This window comes from Moschus berezovskii, chromosome 22, assembly GCF_049115385.1.
Source record: "Moschus berezovskii isolate FMDL1 chromosome 22, NW_MosBer_1.0, whole genome shotgun sequence".
Classification (NCBI taxonomy): Eukaryota; Metazoa; Chordata; class Mammalia; order Artiodactyla; family Moschidae; genus Moschus; species Moschus berezovskii.
In genome coordinates, this window is record NC_142481.1 from 23036758 (window position 1) to 23060871 (window position 24114).

At 47.9% G+C, this 24114-nt stretch overlaps 1 protein-coding gene and 1 pseudogene across 4 annotated transcripts in view; one reads left to right on the forward strand and one right to left on the reverse strand.

Moving 5' to 3' along the window:
* Positions 1-4396: 4396 nt before the first annotated feature.
* On the reverse strand, positions 4397-14929 carry POP4 (POP4 ribonuclease P/MRP subunit). 3 transcript variants are annotated; one of them, XM_088830018.1, is made up of 8 exons: positions 14692-14929; positions 12522-12574; positions 11100-11156; positions 10768-10991; positions 9095-9172; positions 8882-8943; positions 7115-7216; positions 4397-6168 (listed from the first exon to the last, which is right to left on the reverse strand). In XM_088830018.1, the coding sequence occupies exons 3-8, from the start codon at positions 11121-11123 to the stop codon at positions 6032-6034; spliced, it is 627 nt and encodes a 208-aa protein (XP_088686144.1). In that variant the 5' UTR covers positions 11124-11156; positions 12522-12574; positions 14692-14929; the 3' UTR covers positions 4397-6031. The 3 variants fall into 3 exon arrangements, with proteins under 3 accessions (XP_088686144.1, XP_055268345.1, XP_055268346.1); XM_055412370.2 differs by lacking the exon at positions 11100-11156; XM_055412371.2 differs by lacking the exons at positions 11100-11156; positions 12522-12574.
* A 517-nt stretch (positions 14930-15446) lies between these two features.
* LOC129546927 (NACHT, LRR and PYD domains-containing protein 11-like) overlaps positions 15447-24114 on the forward strand; it is a 52374-nt pseudogene continuing 43706 nt past the window's right edge. The window contains exons 1-2 of the transcript XR_016035765.1: positions 15447-15580; positions 21775-23007. The product of XR_016035765.1 is annotated as an NACHT, LRR and PYD domains-containing protein 11-like (transcript). The remainder of the gene's footprint in view (positions 15581-21774; positions 23008-24114) is intronic.

Below are 24114 nucleotides of genomic sequence, written 5' to 3' on the forward strand. Positions count from 1 at the left end.
AGCCACACTCTTGGCTCCTTGTTTTTGTTTTTGGTCAGACAGGAACTATTTAACTGAACAATTAGGTGCAACTTAGTGTTCTAGATTGCATTGAGGAAACAATGGCAAACGAGACAGGCAAAGTCCAGGTGGTCATGGGACTCATATTCTAGTGGAAGAAGATGACAGCAAATAACAGGCAAGATTGTTAGATACTAAGAAATGCTGTAGAAAATGTAAGATGGAATCATATGAGAGGGGCTGGCGTGGGGCTGCTCAGAGGAGGCTGCTCTGAGGGAGGCCAGTTGTGGGGAGCTGAATACAGAGGAGGGGCTGCCTTGTGGTTGCAGGTCCAAGGGAAGAGCGTCCCAGGCTGAGTGACAGGTGCCAACACAGAGTAGGGCAGAGCTATGCAGAGAAGGCGTCGGGGTGGGACACTGGGGAGGTGGGCTAGGCCAGGGCTGGAGAGGGCCCCTATGACCCTGGTCAGAGTGAGTGAGTGAGTGAAGTCGCTCAGTCGTGTCCGACTCTTTGCGACCCCATGGACTGTAGCCCACCAGGCTCCTCCGTCTGTGGGATTCTCCAGGCAAGAGTACTGGAGTGGGTTGCCGTTTCCTCCTCCAGGAAATCTTCCCAACCCAGGGATCGAACCCTGGTCTCCCGCATTGCAGGCAGACGCTTTACCATCTGAGCCACGAGGGAAGCTCAGAAGCTGGCTTTAATTCAAAGAGCACTGGGAAGTCTACCTGTGGGTTTTGAGCACAAGGGCGATAAGATCTGAGTCATGCTTCACAAAGGTCATGTCGGCTGTGGTGGGGCCCCGCGTGGAGGCGGTGGTGGTGGAGGGGTCGGTAGGGAGGGGCTGTGGCTGTTGGTTGAGATGAGAGCTGGTGGGAGCAGGGAGATAGCAAGGAGGGCTGGAAGGAGGGCCCTTTATGGAAGCACTTTATGGAAGACTGGTTGGGGGGCATGAATGCAAGACAGGATGATGCCTGGGTTTCTGGCTTAAGTAATGGGAGAGCCGTGAGGCCATTCACTGAGGTGGGAGCAAGGAAAGTCAGTAGTTCGGTGCACTGCCATATCAGGCTGGGGTGGGGTGGGGGGCCATGAGATCTGCAGGTGGAGCTTTCAACGTGCACTTGTGTTCATTCCCTCATGGAGCACCTGTTAGGGTTCAGTGTTTCTACACCACCGGGGAGACAGTAGAGATCAGTACAAAGTTGTCCTTCAGCAGTTCACACTGGAACGGGGCAGGGAGGTAGACAATAAAGTTACAGATTTGGGTCGGGGGTTAGGAGGAAGCTAGGCTGCCAATATGATTTTAAGAGTCAAGTGTATTTGAAGTTGTGGATGAGACCAACTACAGAGCAAATGCAGAAGAGTCCTGAGCTGGAGTTCAGGGCTTAACCAACATTTGAAAGTTTGGAACAGGATAAGAAACCATGAAAGAACACTTGAGAAGGTGTGGCCAGGGAGGCAGGAGGAAAGTCAGGGAGTGTGGGGCTTCAGAGGTGTTTCAAGAGGCAGGGAATGGTTAGTCATGACAAAAGCTGATAAGAGATGAAGTAAGAGAGATCTGACTACTGATTTTGGAAAGCTATAGTTCATTTAAGTGAGAGCTGTTTAGTGGAGCAGTGGGGCCAAAAGTGATGGAATGTTTTCCTTTCATCCCATCTCATCCTATTCCGCCCACCCGTTCCAGCCACTCCTGCTCTGGGCTAGAGTGCGCCACCCCTCCTGATCCACGCAGCTATGGTATCTAGTGAGAATCTCTGGGTGAGTCCCTCCTTCCTCCATTTCCTTCCCACATCCAGGAGCTGTCTGAAGGACCTGGTCAGCAAATGTTTTCTGTGAAAGGTAAACAAAGCGGGCAGGGCAGGACTGTGCTCCTGAGAACTGCCTCCGATGGCTGGACCCTCTTTGGGCAGAGCCGACCAGGACACAGAATGGTTGAGCCGTGCCCGGGGCCTTGTCCATCGCGGACCCCGCTGGGGATGACGGCACCAGCACTCCCTCTCTGTGTCTGTCTACTTAGCAATGCTTGTCCTTCACAGCTGAGGAAAAATTACCAAGAATATTATTGACTCTAATTTTAATTTGTCTAGCACTCTTGTTAATGATGTCTATTTAAGACATCCATTAAAGGCCCATGAGGTTAATTAAATGGACAATTCCAATACAGTTCTATTAGAACCCCCTCTATTAAATTAATATTATAGACATTTAACAGATGTCTTAATTAGACATTATAGTTAAGAAATGCAAACTAAATTAGAACTAAAGCCATTGTCCAGAAAGAAAGCTTTTTACCATAATTTATGGCTTTTGGGGGGAATGCTCATGTTTACTCTTCAGAATCTGAGATCAGTCCTTTGACAATCTTTTCCAGCATTCAGAAAGCACCATCCCGAGAGGCCCAAATCTTAAATCACAGTCCAGATGTCAGAGCTGGAAAAGACTTCAGATACCATCTGGAGTCCAGCATCCTCAAACATCAGTGATTGGAGGAACCAGCTGGGGTCTTAGAGAAACAGAAAGCTGTCTGGGCTCCACCCGTGGAGTCTGATTGCAGCCCAGGATCTGGCTGCTTTTAACACATATCCTGCAGATTCCTGCACAGGTAGTGCCAGAATCCCACTTCAGGAAGCCCTGATCTAGTCTCAAGGCCACACTTGACAGATGGTGACACTGGAGGCCTTGGAAGACTTCAGAACTGGGTGACTGGATCAGCACAATTCCACAGCCTGCCCCAATGCAGTAGCACTTTTCTAGCAGCTCCTGCCATCTCTCCCCTCCAGCTGAGCATCTCCCGAGTTTGGTGGCCATAGCCCCAGAGCCTTTCTTGTCTCTCCTCTGCTGGACCCAGGCCCTCTGGGCAGGTGATTTCCTGGGTCCTCCATGTTGGCCCTGAAGGCCCCTGCCGAGCCTGTGTGACTGCATTCTTAACATCCCACAACTGCCTGGATCCAGAGCCACCTCCAGGGAGCCTCCCTTGCCCACCCTGCCCACCTGTGTGTTCTTCTCCCAACCAGACTCTGCCTGGCCCCAACAAGAGGGCTTGGGAAGAGGAGCTGTTTGCAGAAATGTAAGAGAAGTTGGAACCCTCTGAGATCCTGGTATTGGAGGGAGCAGCTGAAATGAAGTTCCATGAGCAAATCCTGGAATCCTGTGGCAATGGGAGCTCAGGGTCCAGCAGTTGGGTTGGATGAACTGGCTAATGGTCCGAGCACCCCATAGAGGGGTGTGGGAAGGCTGGCCCAGGCCAGTATCTGAGGATGTGGGTCAGGGTGCAGGGCACAACTTGTCTGTCCCAGCAGGGACACCTCCATGGCTGTTATGGACTGAATCATGTTCCCTCCAGATTCCTCTGTTGAAGCCCTGGGCCTTTAAGGAAGTCATTAAAGTTAAATAAGCTTATGAAGGTAGAGCTTTAATTCCATGACTGGTGTCTTTATAAGAAGAGGAAGAAACACCAGTGACCTCCTCTCACCTCTCCTGAGCACACACAGGTCATCTGAGGACACGGTGATGTGGCCAAGGAGAAAGCTCTTACCAGACAGCAACCCTGACGGCACCTTAATCTCGGACGTCCAGCCTCCAGAACGGTGAGAAAATAAATGTCTGTTGATTGAGTTGCCTCCTTGCAGTACTGTTAGGGCAGGCTGGGCTAATAAGGCATGGCCCACGCTGCCCCTCACCCTCCAGGTGCTTCCTTTTCCTGCCCTAGAGGCACCGGCCTGTCCTCTGCAGGCCCCGCATGGTGGCTGCGTCCTCCTCAGAACTGGCCCTAGGGGGTGTAAAGGGCCTGGGCCCGCTCACTCTTGGGGGGACAGTGGGCCACTGTACCCACGTCTCCTGTCTCGTCCCATGGTGTTAACCGTTCTGTTGCTCCACAGGCCTCTTGGGGCACAGGGTTCTCCCCTGCATGAAGGCTTATACACAAGGCAAATTTCGCTGTATCTCACAGGTAGCCTACATGTCCAAGGCCCCAGCTCTGCTGGCGCTCTGCTCCCTGGGCAGTGGAGATGGGAGAGACTGGACTGCAAAGTACTACACCGCTCTCCAAGACAAGCCCTGTGCTGCAGCCGCGGGGACATGGCCAGCCCTGTGCACCTGCCTGTGCAGTGTTCAGCAGTTTCACTGGGATCGCTCACTCACAGTCAGCGCCCAGCCTGGCCTGGGCCCTCTTCACCCCCTCCTCTGCCTTTGAGGATGGCGTGGTCCGTGGGGCACGAGGCCTCATGGCCCCTAGGGACAAAAGGGTCTCCCAGAAACAGGCAGCCCAGCAGCAGCTTCATGGCAGGTGAGCATTCTCACCAAGTCTCCTTGGGGAGGCGGAGAGAAGTCTACAAACTAAACAGCCACTCACATGGAAACTTGAGTCTGCGCCAAATGAAAAACAGATTTCACATGGCAATTACTTCCAACAACTTTTCTGGAAAGCAACTGTATATTTATACAACATTGGCCGCCTTTTACACTGCAGAGGGGTGGGTAAGAGCAGTGGGATTTAGGAAGGGATAGCACCTATGCTGTTACCAGTGTGGCACTTCCAGACAGCCAGAAGAGCAGAAGCTCTATTATGGGAAAGACAAGAGATTCCCTCAGGAAGCGGGAGCCCATGTAATAAAGGATGCACTCTTGAAGTCTCTTCCCATCCTAAAAAGTGTGGCTCTGGAGCTAGACTATAGGGTTCAAATCCCAGCCTGACCTCTCTCAGGTGGTGAGGCCCCAGGCAAGCCAGTGCCCTGACTCTGAGTGTCCTTGTGGCCACACCCAATGGCTGTCACTGGGTCAGGATGCCCTGTCTGAGGTGGTGCTGGGACTTGTGCTCCAAACCACAGGAAATGGTGGCTAGACTGTGGAGAACACCCCAGGAGACTCAGACCCTTAAGTGAGGGACACCACGCACAGATGCAAGCGGGGTCGAGCTGCCAGGCATGTATGTCCGTGGGAGACTCTCGGTGGGTTCAGCCTTCAGGAGGCACAGCTAGGCCTTCTCGCTGTTCTCCAGTTGATGTGAAATCAGTGTTTACGCTCCCCTTATCATGTTTCTTGTCCCGTGTGGAGTCTGAGTGGGAAATGCTGAGAAAGAAAAGCCCGTGAATTTGCCACCAGTTTGTCATCAGGAATGCTTCTGCCTTCACCTTGATGATTGGCAAACACCTGCTTTTCAAAGGAAAGGGTGACAGGGTCTTCTAAGCCACATGGCTTTTTGAATAGCAGACCTGGAAGGCTGGTCCCCACCCTGTTCTCACTCAGCTGGTTTGTACTCAGGCCTGTGCAGAAGGGCCCCTCCCCGGCCCGCGGGCACAGTGCCCACAGGGCTAGGGTGACTGGAGAGCATGCTTTCTGGCAGCAAAAATGGAACTGAGAGTCAACTAAGGCGGCACCACTGGGGACTCAGGCTTTCCTAGCAGGTGAGACCTTGGGAAAGGCTGCAGTCTTATTTTCCCTTCAGTCCACCTTCCTCTGGAGCCTAACAGACTCAGGAATTGAGAACACTCCGTAGGCTTAAGCTCCCTGCACTGAAACTTTCTTCTGCTTTCTGAAAACAGCAAAGTAAACCTTGGTTAGGTCAAAGAGCTTGACAGAAGGCATGATTCAAAGTCACGCATCAAAGATGCAGGACACCACTGAACTGTGCTGCAGGAATCACTCCTGTGGCCTGTTCACGCCCACATGCACATGTTATTATCACAAACTACTGATTTATCAAACAACATTCTGAAAACACAAAGAAGTATGAAAAAGAAAAACCAAATAAACTGTTTAGGTCAACTTGTGTTAATCCTGGTGCTTTCTGCCAATCTTTTCTCTCCATAGGAGTAACATAAAAACAAGAGCATCTACAAAGACACGTCCCTTTGGTTCCTGAATTCTGTGCTCAGTACAGTGTGCTTCTTCCCAGATGATGAAATGTCCTTAATGCTGATTTAAACTGGCTGGAAGAGGTCTATAACTACCAGAACTGGCCTGACCATCTCTTCCCTGAAAGGAGGATGTTTCCAGTCTTTGGGTGGCATAAATAATCCCCTTAGGCGGCAACAGCTCACAGGTCAATTGTTCCCTTGGCTTTGAACTTTTTTGCAGACCGCTCACTTGACCGCAGTTGGAATTTGCTACCATAAATGTAGGAAATAAAGCCATCGATCTCCACGGTGAACACACAGTTTAGCTTGGGGATAACTGAAAAAAAGTAAGAGAAAAAGGATAAGGAAAAAAATCCTGGCAGTAAGTTCACTTTTATGGAAACTATTATTCCCAAGATGTTTGTATTAGAAAACAACAGAGCTACTAGGGAAGACATTAGGAAATGGAGGAACCTATAAAGTTAACAATACCAGGATGAAGGTGATGATTCTACCAGAGGCCAATTTATTCACATTTTAAATATAACTCAACACCTAGTTTTCAGGGTGAAAGGCTATGAACCAAACTCCCACAATCAAAAACTCCCAGAAAAACTGCCAGAAACAGGTCTTACCACATAACGTGCAAACAGACTCATGGCTTTATGCTTCCTGGGGAAACTTGTACACCACTTTCTGAGGTTTAAAATGAGAGCAGAGGAATATATAGGGAAATGGAAGCAAGCCGCAAGAAATCCAAGGGTCAAAAATTAAAGGAACAATTCCCACTGTGGTTTTGAAATCTCTGGATTCGTGGGCAAGGCGGGGGTGTGGGAACCCTGACAGACCAGGTGCTCCTCTGCCAGAGCGGTGGGCACAACAGGCAGATGAGCAGGGACTCGCTTCCCTGGATCCCAGGGTGCGGGCCCTGGGAACTCCAGGGGCAGGTGCTGCCTTGGCTTCCTCCCTACTACCTCTCTGTCTACAATCCTCTGGGAGGCAGCAGCCTTTGAGCAGGTGGAGGGTCCCAGTCCTGGAAACAGACCCAGGTGTCTGGAGGCACAGTCAAGCAACCCTTCCTTCCCTTGATCATATCTGGCCACGGCAGCTGGGCTGACGAGTGTCTCAGGGAGAGGCTTGGGGCCAGGATGGTTTCTGCAGGCTTGAGATGTAAGGTAGACAGGGATCTGCTAACTCGAAAGGCCAAACAACCTTTAGAGCCCTGAGGAAAGGGCCGACGAGTTGGCTGGGATGGCCACAGCCATGACCATCCAGTCACATACCTTTCAGGCGGTCTTCTTTAGTGATGATTTTGAAAACGTGTTTCGTTTCTTGTAGAAGAATCCCTGTAACACCCACATAGGAGGGGCACTTGGATTTTGTAACTGCAAAGGAAAACGGCAGTTCAGGGCTCAGGCCTCTGTGCTATTAGCGGAGCCGCAGGCAGCCAGGCCTGTCGGGGATGAGGGCTCTGTTCCCAACCTTGAGCCAGGAGAGGAAGAGCGAGCACCAGGCGGGGCATGGTGAGGGCCAGCACTCCTGTCCTAGGTGCTGGCTACTCAGCCGGGCACGGACAAACCCCAGCTTCCCAGTCCCTTACTGGGGGCGTTACAGCCTCCGTGCTGCTCTGATGTGTCCTTCAGAGGGCCTGCTGCCCCCGGGGTCCTAGGTAGGATTCTGGAGCCAAGAGGTCATACGTGTAGCCAATACCACCAAGACCCACAGCTGGGTTGCTCTGGCAAGGCCAAGTCTCACTTATAGGACCTGAATGAATACCTGTTCACCACAGTCTTCCTGTAACCTCCTACGTTCTGGCCAGAATGGGAGGCCACTACAGGTCACCAGCAATGAGCTGCCACCACGGCAGCAGGCCCCTCACCTCCTCCAACCCAACTCCCATGTGGTCAGTACATGGTCACTGAACACCTGCTGTGTGTCTGGCACTGTCCTAGGCAGGTGCTGGGCACAGTAGTGAAAAGGGCAGTCCTGGGTCAGGTTCTCAGGGAGCTGCTGTTCTAATAGAGGGAGCGGTAATAAGTGCAGACAACTGTATTTTCTGACAGTGATGAGTGTGATGAAAAAATACAAGGGCAAGGTAATGGGGGAGAGGGTCACCTTTAGTAATGGTAGACCCCTGGGAAGTGACATCTGAATAGAGACCCAAATAACGAGAAAGAATCAGTCTGTGAGCACAAAGAATTCCCTGGGCAGAGGGAAGAAGCAAATGCTAAGACCCTGAGGTATGGCCAGGCCTGGTGAGAAGCAGAAAGCTGGCCAGTGTGGTTAGGCCTGCTGCCCAAGGAGACTGGACAGGCTGTTTGGACCACAGTAAAGAGTCAGAAGGGACAGAACTTTTTCAGTTAAAAAAATCTTCCCTCTGGCTGCCTGGTCAGGGGAGGAGCAGTGTGCTGGTAGGAAGAGGGTTAGGCAGCTTTGCAATAATCCAGGGGAGGAGGTAGTGGCTTAGATTTGGATGTTGGGGTGTGCTTATGCCTTGGAGGTGGGGATGAGGAAAGAAGAAATGTGGCTACCTCCCAGGTTTTCAGCCTGAACAACCAGGGTGAATAGAGCACGTCTAAATGTGGCCCTCAGCAGTACTCAGTGGTGCCACTGACAGTGATGTAGTGGCGTCTGAGGAGGGGCCCAGAGCTCTGTTTTGGAAAAGTTTACAATGTCTACTGCACATCTGGGTGGCTACATCCAGTAGACAGGTGAATTCAAAGAGTTCAAGGGTAAGGTCTGTGAGGAGATGACAACTTGGGGACTGCTGCTCCAGAGCTGACATTTAAAACCATGGGACTGTCCAAGTGAGCAGGCTGCGTGTGAGTGCCAGCAGCTGCTGTGTCCTGTGGGATACCAGGGGGGGTCTTTGTGTGGAGACGGTACACAGAGACCATTTAAGAGTATCCAACAAGTGGCCAGAACGGACTAAGACATCTATAGTCATCTCCTCTCCTAAGTGCTGGTGATGTAGGGATATCAGCAATGAAAGGAACTGTCGCTGAAGGACGGCTCGGGCATCCGGATGATGTGCTCTTTAGGCAAATTACCTGAAACAATAGCGCCGTGAAGGTCTGCCTTTAGAAGCTTGGCCTGAATCATCTGTGGCTGCCTAAGAGGTAAACAGAAGCCTTCAATATATACCATGATGATAAATTCTGAAAGAAGTAAACAGGTCTACAGACTTCTGCAGCCAGGCAATGCTGATAGAAGGGTCCCTCGGGTTCTGCTCCAAAGGGTAAGGCTTCAGAATTGCGACTCACGTGTCTGGTTTGAGGCCGTTGCATAGATCCCGGATGTACTGTTTCCAGAGTTCATGTAGAGGGAGAAAAAGACTGTACCTGTGGCAAATTCAGATAGAGATAAAAAGTTAGGCAACGTGACATTTATAATATATGACAACATAACATCCAAAGAGTACAACTGTCTGGCTTGGCTTGATGCCAAGGACCATGACCTGGATCACTGGGGCCTGGGTGCAAATCCTAGTTCTACTTCCTATAACTGCACTGAAATCCAGTACTTTCACCTCTCAAATCTTAATTTCCTCTCCGGTAGAACACTCTCAAGGCTAAGTTTTTGCTAAAGAGAAGAGAAAGATATTGCCTTCCTTTGCCCCTTCATCTTTCCTGCTGCTTAGATGCAGCCGTGACAGCTGGAGCTCAAGCAGACACCTTAGATAAAGATGCTGCAGCAGCAAGGATGCACCCAAAGCTGCAATCCGGGGTGTCTGATGACTGTGGAACTGCCTGCTGCACCAGCCCAGGATGGTATTCAACTGGACTTTTCACAAAAGAAAAGAAGCCACTGCTACTGGCTTATTGTTTAAGTAACTGCTGTTTTGAGGTTTTCTGTTACAGGAAGCTGACCCCAATAAGCCCTCAGTGAACAGGAGTTGCTGGTTGTCATAAGTCCATGTGCAAGGTGACAGGGTCTGTCTGGAGGGTGAGAAGTGGTGGGGTGCAGGGGAGGAAGCAGGTGAGAGCACCCCGAATGGGCCTTCCTGACGCTTCATGGGGAATCCACTTAACGAAGCTACTGGTTAGAGAATGAGAACCTCAGGCTGAAACCCAAAGTGGACCCTATCGGTAGGGACATGGGCGAGGCACACCAGGGCAGGCAGCAGTCCTTTCCTCCTCCCAAAACCCAGCTGATTCTGTGAGGGGGCCAGGAACAAAGTGACAGATTCTGTCTTGTGGGATGTGGGAGGCTATTTGGCTACAGATCTTGGAGCCAAAGCATATGAACAGTCCTAAGACATGCAAATGCAGAACTGCAGCCAAGGAGGGATGGAGTGTCAGCTGGAGGGAGGAACAAGTCCTCCCACAGAGAGTGATGTCTCTCTTGGAAACTTCTGAAATACATGGGCAGCACGTTCTTTGGCAATAAAACTCCAATGGGTGATTCTGTCTAGTGCGATTAAAAGCTACAGAGAGATGTATGTTAAGAAGCATCAGTTCCTTTTGTTCTAAGAAAACTGTCGCCCTGTTGTCATGGGCAACAGACTCACTTTTGGCACTGACCTTATTAGTTAAGGATAGGACAGAAGCCAAATTCAAAAAGGTCCGAATTGGTAAAGGAAGGCTGCCCCCTTGTGGCAGAAATGGGAGAGGCTCTCTTAGCTTAAGTGGAGCAGGGGCTGTCTAGCTTCTCCAAGTGAAGTTGCTCAGCCGTGCCAGACTCTTTGCAACCCTATGGACTGTAGCCCACCAGGGTCCTCTGTCCGTAGGATCTTCCAGGCGAGAATACTGGAGCGGGTTGCCATTTCCTTCTCCAGGGGATCTTCCCGACCCATGGATCGAACCCAGGCCTCCCGCGTTGCAGGCAGACTCTTTACAGTCTGAGCCACCAGGGAATCCCCTAGCTTTCCATATTCGTACTCAGTACCAGGAAGATTACACTGCTGGGTAGGAAAGGCAGGAAAAGCTCCCCATACCTCTGCTGCTCTGGTTTAATGTCAAAGAGCCGCAGCTCCCTCCTCTGCTTGGCAGAAAGGCCTTTAGATTTCTTTTTCTTTTCCTTTTGCTTCCGGTGAGTGAAGTACTCCAGGACAACGGCCTTGCGTTGCAGGTGGTCCTCTAGGGCTTGCTGGCTCATGCGGGGTATGCTCCGTTTCAGGAAGGCCCTCACGAAGGCCTCGGCCCGCTGGGCTCCCGGGTGCTGCTTGGGGACAAGATGGTGTGGTGCTGCTCTGGCTGGGACCACCCAGGCCCCTGGACCCTCCCACACACCACCGCAACAGCAGGTGGGCCACCTTCGCTGACCCACCTCTCTACCCACTGAGGCCCACATCGCCTCTTGTTGGCCGAGTGTCCGCTAGCTCAGCTGGCCAGAAGAGAAAACCACATTTAAATGTCAATTTGTGACTGCCACATAGATCAATCACCTCAGACTCCAACTTCCCATTCTACTTCTTTGAGGGTAGTTAAAAACAAAAACAAAAAGCCACAGCAAAAACCCAAATGGACAAAAAACATTGTATTTGAAATAAAAGACTTCTCTCATCCTTGGAAGGAAGGAAAGCTTGAGAAACAATAAGGCAACAGTACTTAATCAAGCATGACCAAATGAAGGCAAGCGATGGCTTCGAAGGAAATGACCCTAACACTAGGAAAAAATAACATCATCAAGAACTCCAGGTTGGGCCCAGCCGCAGCAATTTCAACACTGGCCGAATCATTGATACCCTTTATTGCGCCTTCAGCCTTGCAGACGTGGCTTGGTGCTCTCCTAGATGGTTCTGGCATTGCATGAAGAAAGACACTGTCAGCAAACCTTAGACCTGCATGTTCACGCTTTCCCACACAGAGCAGAGTATCACGTGACTGTGACTGAGCACCTGCGCTGAGAGAGAACTTCTGGGCAAAGTAACTGTCGTGACTGTGTGTAATTCCTAAAAGAACATGCACTGGTGACCCTCCAGTTGAAGTTCCACCAGTCTCTTCCTCATTCCAACGCCTTTGCCCACATGTTCGCCACACCCCTAGGGATGAGGTTCTCCCTCTTGGCAGGGCCATTTCCTGGACTTCTGTTGCACTGACTGGGCTGCAAACACCTTGGAGCTCAAGTGTTGATAGTAATCAAGCTCTCATTTCATGGAGCAGACATGGGCTTGGGGATGGGTGGGAGATGGGGATAAATGTGATACACACAATCTTCAAGGTTCCCCACAGTAAGGAGGGCAGTCAGCTTCAGCTCTGTACTTTCAAACGTTAAGTAAAAATTCACTATCATCGCTATTATTATTTTAAGAGGACATTTGATTCTTTCAAAATCTTGACTTCCTAAGTAACTCCCTCATTAGAAGTGACCAGTGACGCTTCTGCCAAACTGACAAAGTGTGTCTGTAGCACCCAGATATGATCCATAAATTACACTTATGAAATATGATCTGTCTTCCCTCCTCAGGAGTGAAGGGTCAAAGTAACAAGGTCAAATGACAGTGCTCACCAGGACAGGTTTCAGGTGAGCACAGCCTGGTGTCCCTACATGGTGAGGTGACACAGATCAAGAAGTCCCAGTTTACCAAACCTGACTCTGGGAAAGGAGGCCAGCAGAACAACAGACCTTGACTAAACCTAACACATCTGCTGGAAACGTGAGGAGTAAACTGTGGGAAAGTTAAGAAGCCACTGAGCCATCTTTGTCATCACCTCTGTTGCTCCCAGAGCCCCTGCCCAAGCACTGTACCTGAACGTCGAACTCTTTTGCCTCCTTCTGAGAAAAGGCATGGTAGACCACACCTAGGGGATTAAAACACACACACAACATGGAAAGATCAATCCTGTTGGCTATGGCTATCAAACCTAAGACTTTTCTATCCATGAAAAGCACTTTGCTTATGAGGGACAGAAGATGAGTGGTACAAAGAGCACAGCACCAAAGCTTTCTCAGATGTCTATGGGCCTATTCTCCAGCCACATCATCCATCCTAGCAGTCCCAACAATGTGCTTTAAAACAGTGCTTCTAAAACATGAATGTGTGTCAGAATCTTTGGAATCTGTTGCTCTAGAAGTCTAATAATGTATCTTATTTAAAAGTTATGTGACAGGGCTTTTCAGGATGAGGACAGTTGAAACTATTATATTTTGTCTACTGTTTGATGTTTAAGAAAAGACTTTTCACTTTTTAGTATCAATGAAGCTGAGATGTATCATGCAACTGGTGGTGTCCTAAATTGATTAAATACCATAGAACTTTCTTCAAGCTCAAAATACATACTGCTCAACATGGTTTCAACCTTCAAAAATTTTCACACTCTTGTTTTTTAATTACTTCTGAAAAAGAAAACCACAGTATTGGGGACAGAATATGGGTGTGAAGAGAATGAGACAAAGGCCTGGTTTAAGGGCCAAAAGACTAGAAAATATGGTTCACACTACACTCTAAACTCCATCCCAGCTCTGCTGTGCTTCCCTGAATACATCTGAACAAACAAACTAAGGTGGTTACAAGTTTTATATACTCCCTCAACTGGAAGACAGGGATTGAAATCTGTTTGTAGAAAGTAACTTGCAGGGTATGGAACCCCAGGAATGACTGCAACTGTCACAGGAGCCTAGCATTAAACCCAGAAGCCTTTTTTTTCCCTCCTATAACAGACATCTAACAGTTATTGAGCCCTCAGTACTTGCCATGTCCAATTAGAAGCTGCTGCTGCTGCGTCACTTCAGTCATGTCCGACTCTGTGTGACCCCATAGACAGAAGCCCACCAGGCTCCCCCATCCCTGGGATTCTCCAGGCAAGAACACTGGAGTGGGTTGCCATTTCCTTCTCCAACGCAGAAAAGTGAAAAGTGAAAGTGAAGTCGCTCAGTCATGTCAGACTCTTAGCGACCCCATGGACTGCAGCCCACCAGGCTCCTCCATCCATGGGATTTTCCAGGCAAGAGTACTGGAGTGGGGTGCTACGTATATTTTATCTCATACTTCCTCAGTGACCATTTTAAAGGCGTTATTATTCCTATTACAAGTCCCAGGTGGCGCCAGTGGTAAAGAATTCGTCTGCCAATGCAGGAGACACAAGAGAAATGGGTTCAATCCCTGGGTTGGGAAGATCCCTTGGAGGAGGCAACCTACTCCAGTACTCTTGCCTGGAAAATCCCATGGACAGAGGAACCTGGTGGGCTACAGTCCATGGTGTTGCAAAGAGTCGGACACGACTAAGCACACACACACACATTTCTATTATGCACTGAGAAAATTGGAAGTTTAAATATGCTGAGACACTTAACTCGATCACGTACATCGAGGCAAACATGGAACTTAAAATCCAGTTTTAACGGTGTCACTCCCCTGCGTAGATACATTGCCTAGGGTGCTTGCTCACCTCCTCTATGCTCAAACTCTCAAAGCCTTGGGTTAGTGGTACTGTTCCCCAGCGCGCTCTCTGCGCTTTACACCAGAAAAGGGTCGTTCACAGAACAGCTGGCTGGTCAGGCACCATTATCAGTACCTTCAGTTCAGTTCAGTCGCTCAGTCCTGTCCGACTCTTTGCGACCCCAGGGACTGCAGTAGGCCAGGCTTCCCTGTCCATCACCAACTCCTGGAGCTTGCTCAAACTCATGTCCATTGAGTCGGTGATGCCATCCAACCGTTACAAAAGGGGAAACCGGGTTGTAGAGAGGAAAAGGGCCTTGACCACGCCACCACGGGAGACACCACCAAGTCAGACCAAGGACTTGGGACTCCTCTAGCACCACTCAGCAGGGAGCAGGGCAGCCCCTCCCCTCCTCCGGCCCAGGGAACCCGACATCAGTTTCCAGTTCAGAACCCTGTCACCCACCAACAGCGAGACCTAGTCTCCGGGTCTCTAGCCCCCCACTCCTCTCCAGTTTCGCGGCCCTCAACCCGGCTTACTCGTCATTCTCGGACCGCTTCCGGTGCGCTCTGCTGACGTCTCCTTCAGGCGTCGCTCACTCTTCACCCGTCTCTACTTTCTTCAGCGGCCCTCGGCCACTGGAGCCTCTCTCGTCCAAGTCTGTGGCGCGGACGTTGCTTGTGCCCGAAGTCGCGCGGCAGGCACGCTGACAGGCGGACCTCCCGCGACCCGGAGCTGGAGTCTCGGGCTCCTCGCGCGGGGGTGGCGCCGCCGTGACGTCAGTGACGTCACCGCCGCGCGCCGACGTAGGACGACGCCCGCGCCCCGGGGCGGGCCCCGCGCGGACGGCTGCGCGCTGACTGAGCGTCTGTCTGGTGGGGCTCTCTCGGTGTGTGTGTTTTGTAGGCGAGGGACTGCCACGAGCAGTGGGGTTGGAGTTGGGGAGTGTGCAGTGTTTGTGAGGTCCTGGAATAGAGCGAGACGAGTCGACTTGGAGAGGACGGAGGGAGGCTGGGGACTCAGGAGGGTGGAAATGGGTTTGGGGATGGTGGTGGTAATGGAGGAAATGAGTTCAGTGCTCGCTACAGGGTCAGCGGAGGCACGGAAGTTGGGGTAGGAGGTTCTTGCTTTGTCTCTGCTGCTAGCTAGCTGTGTGATCTCACTTAAGGCACTTTCCATCTCGGGGCCTCACTTTTCCCGTGTACTGTGAGTGGGGTTGGGCTTGATGGTCTCTGGAATATTAGGTTCTGTCAATAAGGGAAAAGGCAAGGAATGGATTCTTATTGCCCTGGGGATGGGTTCAAGAAATGTGCCTGGAAGGCCTGGTGGAGATCTCTTACAAGTGACCCGAAGGGGCACAGAATCGTGCAACCTGAACTTTTGCCCAGTGCTGAGCCAGGGCTGGGTGCTGCTCTGGAAGGAAAAACAGTAAGGCACTTGTCTTCTAAGCAGGTGGGTCTCAGCTTTCGGTACGGTAAAAACTCCCTTTAAAGGAAAAACTTTTCTCAAGGAACCCTGGGAGTATGTCCACACATCCTAGTTTTAGAAACATTGGCTTAAGTTTCTTTGAGTGGTGATCTTGTATCATATTGATACTAAACATAAGACTGCAGGCCCTGTTACTGAGTGACTTGTCTAACATTTACCTTATATGTGTATTACCATCAAAATGGAAACAGCATTGAAACCAAACTGTATTGCACTTTCAGACCCCTGAAAATACCTAGGACTCTCTGGGACTAAGTTTAAGAAACGGCTCTTTGGGTTAGTTATGTAAACTACCATTCCTTGTTGTTCAGTTGCCAAGTCGTGTCTGATTCTTTGCAACTCATGGACTGCAGCACATCAGGATCCTTTGTCCTTCACTAACTCTTGGAGTTTGGTCAACGTAAGTCCGCTGAGTTGGTGATGCTATCTAACCATTTCATCCTCTGCCACCCCCTTCTCTTGCCTTCAGTCTTTCCCAGCATCATGGTCTTTTCCAGTGAGTTGGCTCTTCCCATCAGGTGGCCAAAGTATTGGAGCTTCAGCTTTAGCATCAGTTCTTCCAGTGAATATTCAGGGTTGATTTCCTTTAGGATTGACTGGTCTGATCTCCTTGCAGTCCACGGGACACTCAAGAGTCTTCTCCAGCACCACAGTTTGAAAGAATTCATTCTTCATTGCCCACCCTTCTTTATGTTCCAACTATCACTTCTATACGTGACTACTGAAGAAACTATAGCTTTGACTATACAGACCTTTGGTGACAAAGTTATGTCTCTGCTTTTGAATACACCGTCTAGGTTTGTCATGACTTTCCTTCTAGGGAGCAAGCATCTTTTAATTTCATAGTTGCAGTCACCGTCTGCAGTGATTTTGAAGCCCAAGAAAATAAAATCTGTTACTGCTTCCACTTTTTCCTCATCTATTTGCCATGAAGTGATGGGACCACATACCATGATCTTGATTTTTTGAATGTTGAGTTTTAAGCCAGCTTTTTACTCTCCTCTTTCACCCTCATCAAGAGGCTCTTTAGTTCCTTTTCACTTTCTGCCATTAGATTGGTATCATCTGCTTATCTGAGGTTGTTGATATTGTTCTCATCAATCTTGATTCCAGCTTGTGATTCATCCAGCCCAGCATTTCACATGATACACTCTGCCTATAAGTTAAATAAGCAGGGTTACAATATGCAGCCTTGACAAACCCCTTTCCCAGTTTGGACTCAGTCCATTGTTCATGTCCAGTTCTAACTGTTGCTTCTTGATACGCATACAGGTTTCTCAGGAGACAAATAAGGTGGTCTGGTACTCCCATCACTTTAAGGATTTTCTACAGTTTGTTGTTATCCACACAAAGCGAACTAACATATCTGTATTTTAAAATAGCACACAACAGCAGAAGGTAGCAAGAGCCAATTTCAGTGCTGTACTCAAGGAGGCCCTTTTGAGCAGGACCTTTGTTATTATGGAGATAAAGGAGAAGGCAAACCTCAGTCTTTTAAGAGTTTTTCAAGGGTTGTTAGTAGTCTTAACTTCCAGTTGACCCTAGATGAGTCTCCCGTAGAATTCTCTGATTGTGGTGGGGTGAGCACTCCCTGAACTGCAGTTATTCCATAGTCCCTGATTACTAAATTCTTTTTAAAAAGCAAACAAACTACTTAATTGTCCTCAAGAAATAATTGTATATGTATGCAGAGAGATACCTGTCCTTACAGGTATTTATTGTGATTGTCGTTTAGCAGAAATTCGAAAACTGTTTGATGTTTGAAAATAAGGGATTAAACAAATGAAGTCTGTGCTAATTAATTAGGTCAATTAAATGCATTATAATCACAAGATAAGCTTCAAAAATTCATATTCTTTGCCATCCCTGGAGATTCTTATTTAGTTGGTGGGTCCCAAAGAATTTTCCCAGGTGATTTTGTTGAATAAGTTTGGTAACTATAGTATGGTATGTTTATATAACTTATATCATGGAATACCATGATGCCAGTAATCAAATGACATTCTATTTTTTAAAAAGTGTTCAAAATATGAATGTATATTACAAAATAGTACAAATAGTATATACACAGAAAGGATTGGAAAGAACTATAATAATATACTGAAAGTTTATGTACCTGTGTCAGTGAAGTTATGAGAAATTCTTTTTTTGTCCATTTTCTAAATTTTACTCAGTGAAAATAAGACTTCCTTAAATTTTTTTTTTTTATAGCTTTCAAACATGGATACCCGTTTTCCCACGAGCGACCTTGTGAGTGTTCTGTGGGAAGTCAAGGTTTGTTAGTATCAGGCAGGTGACTTTCCCCTATGCCTGAACAACTTATTGTAAAGAACTTCAAATATACAGAAAAATGGAAAGAAGTCTATACTGACTATTCTTATGCTCTTAGATTATACAGTTAACATTTTGTTATATTTGTACAAGTTTCTTTTGATTGCTGCTTTAAGACACTCAGGCTATTAGATTGAGCACTCAAGGAAAATTTCATAAGTAAAGTCAAAAAGATTAAGCCTCAGCTATTAAATAAGTTCTTTTCCATGAAAATTAGGACGCTCCTTGTAAATAAACACAACTAAATCAATAGAAATAATTTATCTAACAGCCTCTGACAATACAATGGAAAAAAATTTTTTTTCTGCATACCTTTTCCTCCACTTTTGGATTAAAGAAAGACATAATTACTAGTAGATTTTCTGCCTTTCCTTTAAATATAAGAAAAGGTAATGATCCTGAAGAAATACCAGCACACCTGCAGTGAGAGCATGGAAAGCTTTAATTTCAATGAAAGCTGTAATCCTCCAAGTTAAAAAAAGTCAGCATGCTGTTTTATATATTGTACATATTTATATATGTGTATATACATAGATACGCATATGTATACACACATGTATACACATATTTGTAAATTTTTCTTCTGTGTTTCCTTTAAATGATTAAAGAGGGATAAGGCCCGTCCGTGCTGCTTTTCTACAACAGGAAGGCCTTGTCTGCAATGGGTTGACAGCAGTACCTGCTTCCTAGGGTGCCTGTGAGCACCCAGTGAGATGATGCCCATGTTCAAATGGCGTGGCACAGATCGCACGGTTTGAGAAGTGAGAGTTGTTGTCTTCATCCCTACAAAGCTGAAACAGTCCCTCAGGCTCAGGGTTATGAACGTCCCTGGCCCTGCTTTGCCTTTGGTCTGTAGACTGGTCCAGATGTGGTATATGGACAAGAGGAGCGGGGGATGGTGGTGGTGTTAGGGGTGACCTGGACGCAGTGGCACCAGCAATCATTCCTTAGGCTTACTAGAGTCACTCTGCCCACTCTGGCAGAGTGAAGGGACTAGGCAGTAAGGTACTAGCGCTGACATTGGACATTTCTTTCAGGCAAACCCTCTCCTGCTGGGTGATTGGGTGTTCTAGCTACAAGAAGCAAAGAACTGACTTGTAAAGGAGGATGCCATGTCAGTCTCTCTGGTCAAGAGGCAGTACCGTGCTCTAAATCAATTTCAGATCAGCCATTTAGGTTTTTGAACAGCAAGGACTGTAACACGTGTCATGTGTGGTCAAATTGCAGTGTCTGAGAGCCAGGTCACTCAGTCAACATGCAGATGTCACGCTTCAAGGCTACCTTGATCCCACAGGTCTAAAAGGCAACTCTTACAGATCTGCCCAGTTCCCTGACGAAATTTCACTCTGAGCTGAACCCCCTGGGAAATGCTTGGTTTTGGTTTTCATGATACAGTATCTACATGGGATTTCCTGGTGGCTCAGCGGTAAAGATTTCCATCTGCAATGCCAGAGACCCAGGTTTGGTCTCTGGGTCAGGAAGATCCCCTGGAGAAGGAAATGGCAACCCACTCCAGTATTCTTGCCTGGGAAACCCCATGGTTTCCTGGTGGAACCACAGTCCATCAGGAGGAACCTGGTGGGCTACAGTCCATGGGATCACAAAAGAGACACAATTGAGCAGCTAAACAACAGTGACATCTGAATACACAGGAGGCTCTTTGGGGTCCTAAGAGTTCTCCTTCTGTGGATGTGTGGGGTAATTCTTGAGGCCCTTGAAGGATTTATAGGGAAACCACTGTCGGCTTCATGGGGCATGTGTGCATGCAGCTCCTATTTCTCCTCACATGTGCTTAACTTTGGGGAAGTTGTCATTGGCTCCTGGCTGAGGAGCTGTGTGTTTACATATGTGTGTGTCCAGGCTAGTTCAAAATGTGGGGAACTGGGAGGGAGAAGGAGCTGATATAAAATCACCCCAAATGAACTGGGATGGACTGAAAGTGAAGAGACCTGGTTTTGTATTGAATCTCAAAGCCCTATGGGAAGTAGGGGTGGTCTTCTCTCTTCTGTTCTTTAATATACACCATACAGCTTAAGATGTAAAAAAAGAAAGCAAACACGGTATATAGGACATGCAGCAACTCTGACCATAATCAAGAGAAAAGAATGGCCGCTACCAGAGCCGTAGATGACCCAGATGTTTGAATTGAAAGACGCAGCCTTTAAAATACTTGCCTGGTGGGTCAGTGGATAAGAAGCCACTTGCCAGAGCAGGGGACACAGGTTCTATCCCTGATCTGGGGAAGATTCCATATGCTGTGGAGCAACAAAGCTCGTGAGCTTCAATTACTGAAGCCTGTGCACTCTAGGTGCAAGAGCCACACCTACCGAGCCCGCATGCTGCAACTATTGAAGCCCATGCACCTAGAGCCAAGCCTGTGCTCAGCAACAAGAGAAGCCACCACAGTGAGAAGACCATGCGCTGCATGAAGAGTAGCCCCTGTCTCTGAAACTAGGGAAAGCCCGTGCACAGCAACGACAACCCAGCACAACCAAAGAAATGAGAATAAAAAAATAAAATGGAATGCTACTGCAAATACATCAAATACTTAGAGGAAAAGAAGGGAACAGTGGGTGTAAAGATGAGGCGTTTCAGCAGAGATGTGGGAATTCGGAGCCAAAAAACACTTTCCGTGTTCCCTTGATGGAACGATGTTGCAGTTGCATGCGTGTTGAAACTGAACATTTTCATTACTACTGAGAGTATGTTCCACATTTGCCCTTCTTTTTAAATCATCTGATAAACATTTATATCGCGTAAGCCGCGAGGTCTCTCTAGACCCTTGTATTTTGCTTGAAGGAGCCCTGGGGACTCTTCCTTCAGCTCTTGTGTAATCTGGCGCTAGAGGAGTCAGGTCCTGGGAACGGTTCTCTGTGGGCTCTCGGTCCCAAGGGTTGCTTCACCTGGGCAGGAGCCCTCTGAGCAGTCTCAGGCATCTGAAGCGCTGGGACGTGGAGCCTGCCAGCAGGAGAGTGATTCAGGCTGGACTCTGAATTGTTTTCCATCTTCTCCGCATTACCCGCATTCACGAGGCTGTCAGTGAATTATTGGGGACCAGGCCCCCTTTATTCATGGCGCCGGTCTTCAGAGTAGTCAGGGATTGGGGGTTGGGTGCTGCAGCCCTCTTTGTGAGCTTGGAGTGGCTTTTCTGTCTCAGGGCTTTGGATTTGGTGGGGACCCCCCCAGAAGCTAAATGTATTGATGGAGGATACATCTTTAACACACACCTGGACGCCTGTTGATCTTTGCTTTTGGAGCATCAGCGACTGTGAAGGAGGCCTCCACACTTTGCCCATAGGAGCCAGGAGGAGGGCTTCAGTCAGCCTGGCACTGTGTTGGGCAATATGAGAATGTGAGGTGGGGGAGGCTCCAGGTGCCAAAGACAGGACATATATGTATATAATATTTGTACATTGAATTTTTGATCTGTTCTATATTTCTTCTGCCCTGTGCTCATTGACTTAGGTATCAAAGACACCTATGGAGTCCTCCTCAAGGGAAAAAATCCTCCCTCAGTGGGAAAAATGCCTTTTCAAAAAAGTTCACAATAAGTTCTACCAAGAAATGATAGTCAGTGGTCTCAGGATACTTAATGCTGTGTAATCCTAGTAACGATATTGAAAGGACCGGAATGTGTTCCTGGTGGGAGAGAAGGCTGCTGGCAAAATGACGATTGTAAAGTGATGCTGTTACAGTGGACACATGGGGACATCTGGGAAGGTGTCCTCTTACACATAGTTCATCTGCCTTCTCACAGCATAGATCTGAAGGCTGCGTGCAGCTTGGTTGAGCTGATTGCCAAGGACTGACCCAGTGGCCAGGCTCCCGTTGGATTCTGATCTTTGCTTTTTTTTTTTTTTTTTTCGCTTTCCCATTCTGTCTGATCCTGGGAAGCTCCTCCTTGTTCTCAAGGACATGGAGACTGATCTGACCGTTGACCATGAATCCGCCTTGTGTGGCGACAGCAGAAAGCAGGTGCTGCTGCCGCTGCTCCTGTCCCATTTGTTGAAAAGAAAGATGGTGCCAGCTCCTCGTTCCTTGTCCCCTCCAGACCCGAACATGAGGCTGCCAGGAGAGCGTTCACAAAGGAGAACAACTACTCCATGATCCTGAAGTTCCCCAACAAAAAGAGGAGGAAGTATTTCACCTTATTCTTCAAGAATAGATGCAAGGCCCTGACCGCCCTCAGGCTGGTGCAAGAGAAGGACACGTTTGTGGACCTATGCCACGTGCCCAGCTTATGCTGGGTCACATGCATGGACCTAAGTTGGCAGATGGAGACGGAGGATGATGGGAAATTCTCGTGCCCAATGCTTACTGACTTATATGCCTGCTTTCTTGCCAACACATTGGCATGGAACGCTGCAGTCCCCGCCTGTCTGTGCCTCCGAGTCCTCCTGGAATGCCTGTGTTTGCTGGCCTTGGAAGGGTTGTGTCATTCTGCGTTGTAGTGATGGGGACCTCAGGCATGCTGGGTTTACTGCTGCTGATGTCCCTGAGTTGAAGGCCCTGAAGATTCTTTTGCCAAGCAGCAACCATAAAGACCATCACATGTTCGTACACTTGAAAATCCAGGAGTTGTGCAGCCATAGTGTATATGTTGATATTAACTGAGTGTCAGATTCCTTCCACCTGTAAATTATATAAAAAGAGACGAGAAAGATACAATGACTTCAGTCCAGTAATTACTTCTGTTTTCAGTCTTCTTAATGAGGAGAAAAATTCCTGAGATGGCCTTTGACTCTCATCTGTTGACAGGAGAACTTAAGCAGTACTTCCGAGAGAAAACAAAATATTTGGGTGATAATCCAAACGCAGTGGAAGACCACATGCCTTTGTTCTGTTGTCTTGCTGAGAATGAGGATGAAGAATTTACAATAGTGGGCTCTTTTTTAGAAGTTACCATTTATATTCAAAAACACAAAAGATCTTTTGGTTTCATTATATTGCCTGGAGCATTGCTATCTTCTACAGAAAACTGAGTTGAGTGTTCAATACATCTTTAAAGACAAACAGCCAAAAAGGCTAACTTCCAGGTGAGTTTTCTTTTTTTTTTTTAATTTTTAAGGATTTTAATTATTACTTAAATATTTAAAATTTATTTTTAATTGGGAGATAATTGCTTTACAATGTTGGTTTCTGCTATACAACAACACACATCAGCCATAGATACGTATATGCCCCCTCTCTCTTGAACCTCCCTCCCACCTCCTACCCCTTCCCACACCTCTTCGTTGTCACGGAGCAGAGGATTTGAGCTCCCTGTGTCTTACAGCAGATTTCCGCTGGTCACCTAATTTTCCACGTGGTAACATATGTTTCCACACTATTCTCTCAGTTCATCCCACCCTCTTCTTCCCCTGCTGTGTTCACAGGTCTCTTCTCTATGTCTGCATCTCTCTTCCTGCTCTGCAAATAGTTTCATCAGTACCATCGTTCTAGATCCATATATATGTGTTAATATATGATAGTTGGTTTTTTTCTTTCTGACTTACTTCACTCTGTATAATAGCTCTAGGTTCATCCCCCTCATTAGAACCGACTCAAACGCATTCCTTTTTATGGCTGAGTAATATTCCACTGTATATAGGTACCGCAACTTCTTTATCCATTCACCCGTAAGTGGACATGTAGGTTGCTTCCATGTCCTAGAATAATGCTGCGATGAACACGGGGGTGCATGTGTCTGTGTGTCTGGGCACAGGCGGAGTGTTCTAAAAAAAAAGGTTCATTCCTGTATTCCTAAGACCTGCCCGTAATTCTTTTGCTTGTTGACTATAACAAGAAACTGAAGGCCATGAAGAAATTGATCTGGTCTCTTATTGAACCAGTGATTTTTACAATCTCTCTACTTGTGTTTAACTCAGGGTTTCTGGGTTAAATATCAGTATTAATGACATTTTGAGCCAGATAATTCTTTGTGATTGGGGACTGCCCTGTTCAGTAGTAACACTGACCTCTACCCACAAGAAAACACTAGAACTTATTCCCTCTCTCCAGGGGTGATGGTAAAACATATCTTCAGACATATCTCCAAAACATCCCTTCTTTAAGAATCACTGGTTTAACCTCTGCTTTTCAGTTGTGCAGATGAACTGAAGCCTTAGAGATGTTCACAGGTGTACGTAGCATGCAACATGTGC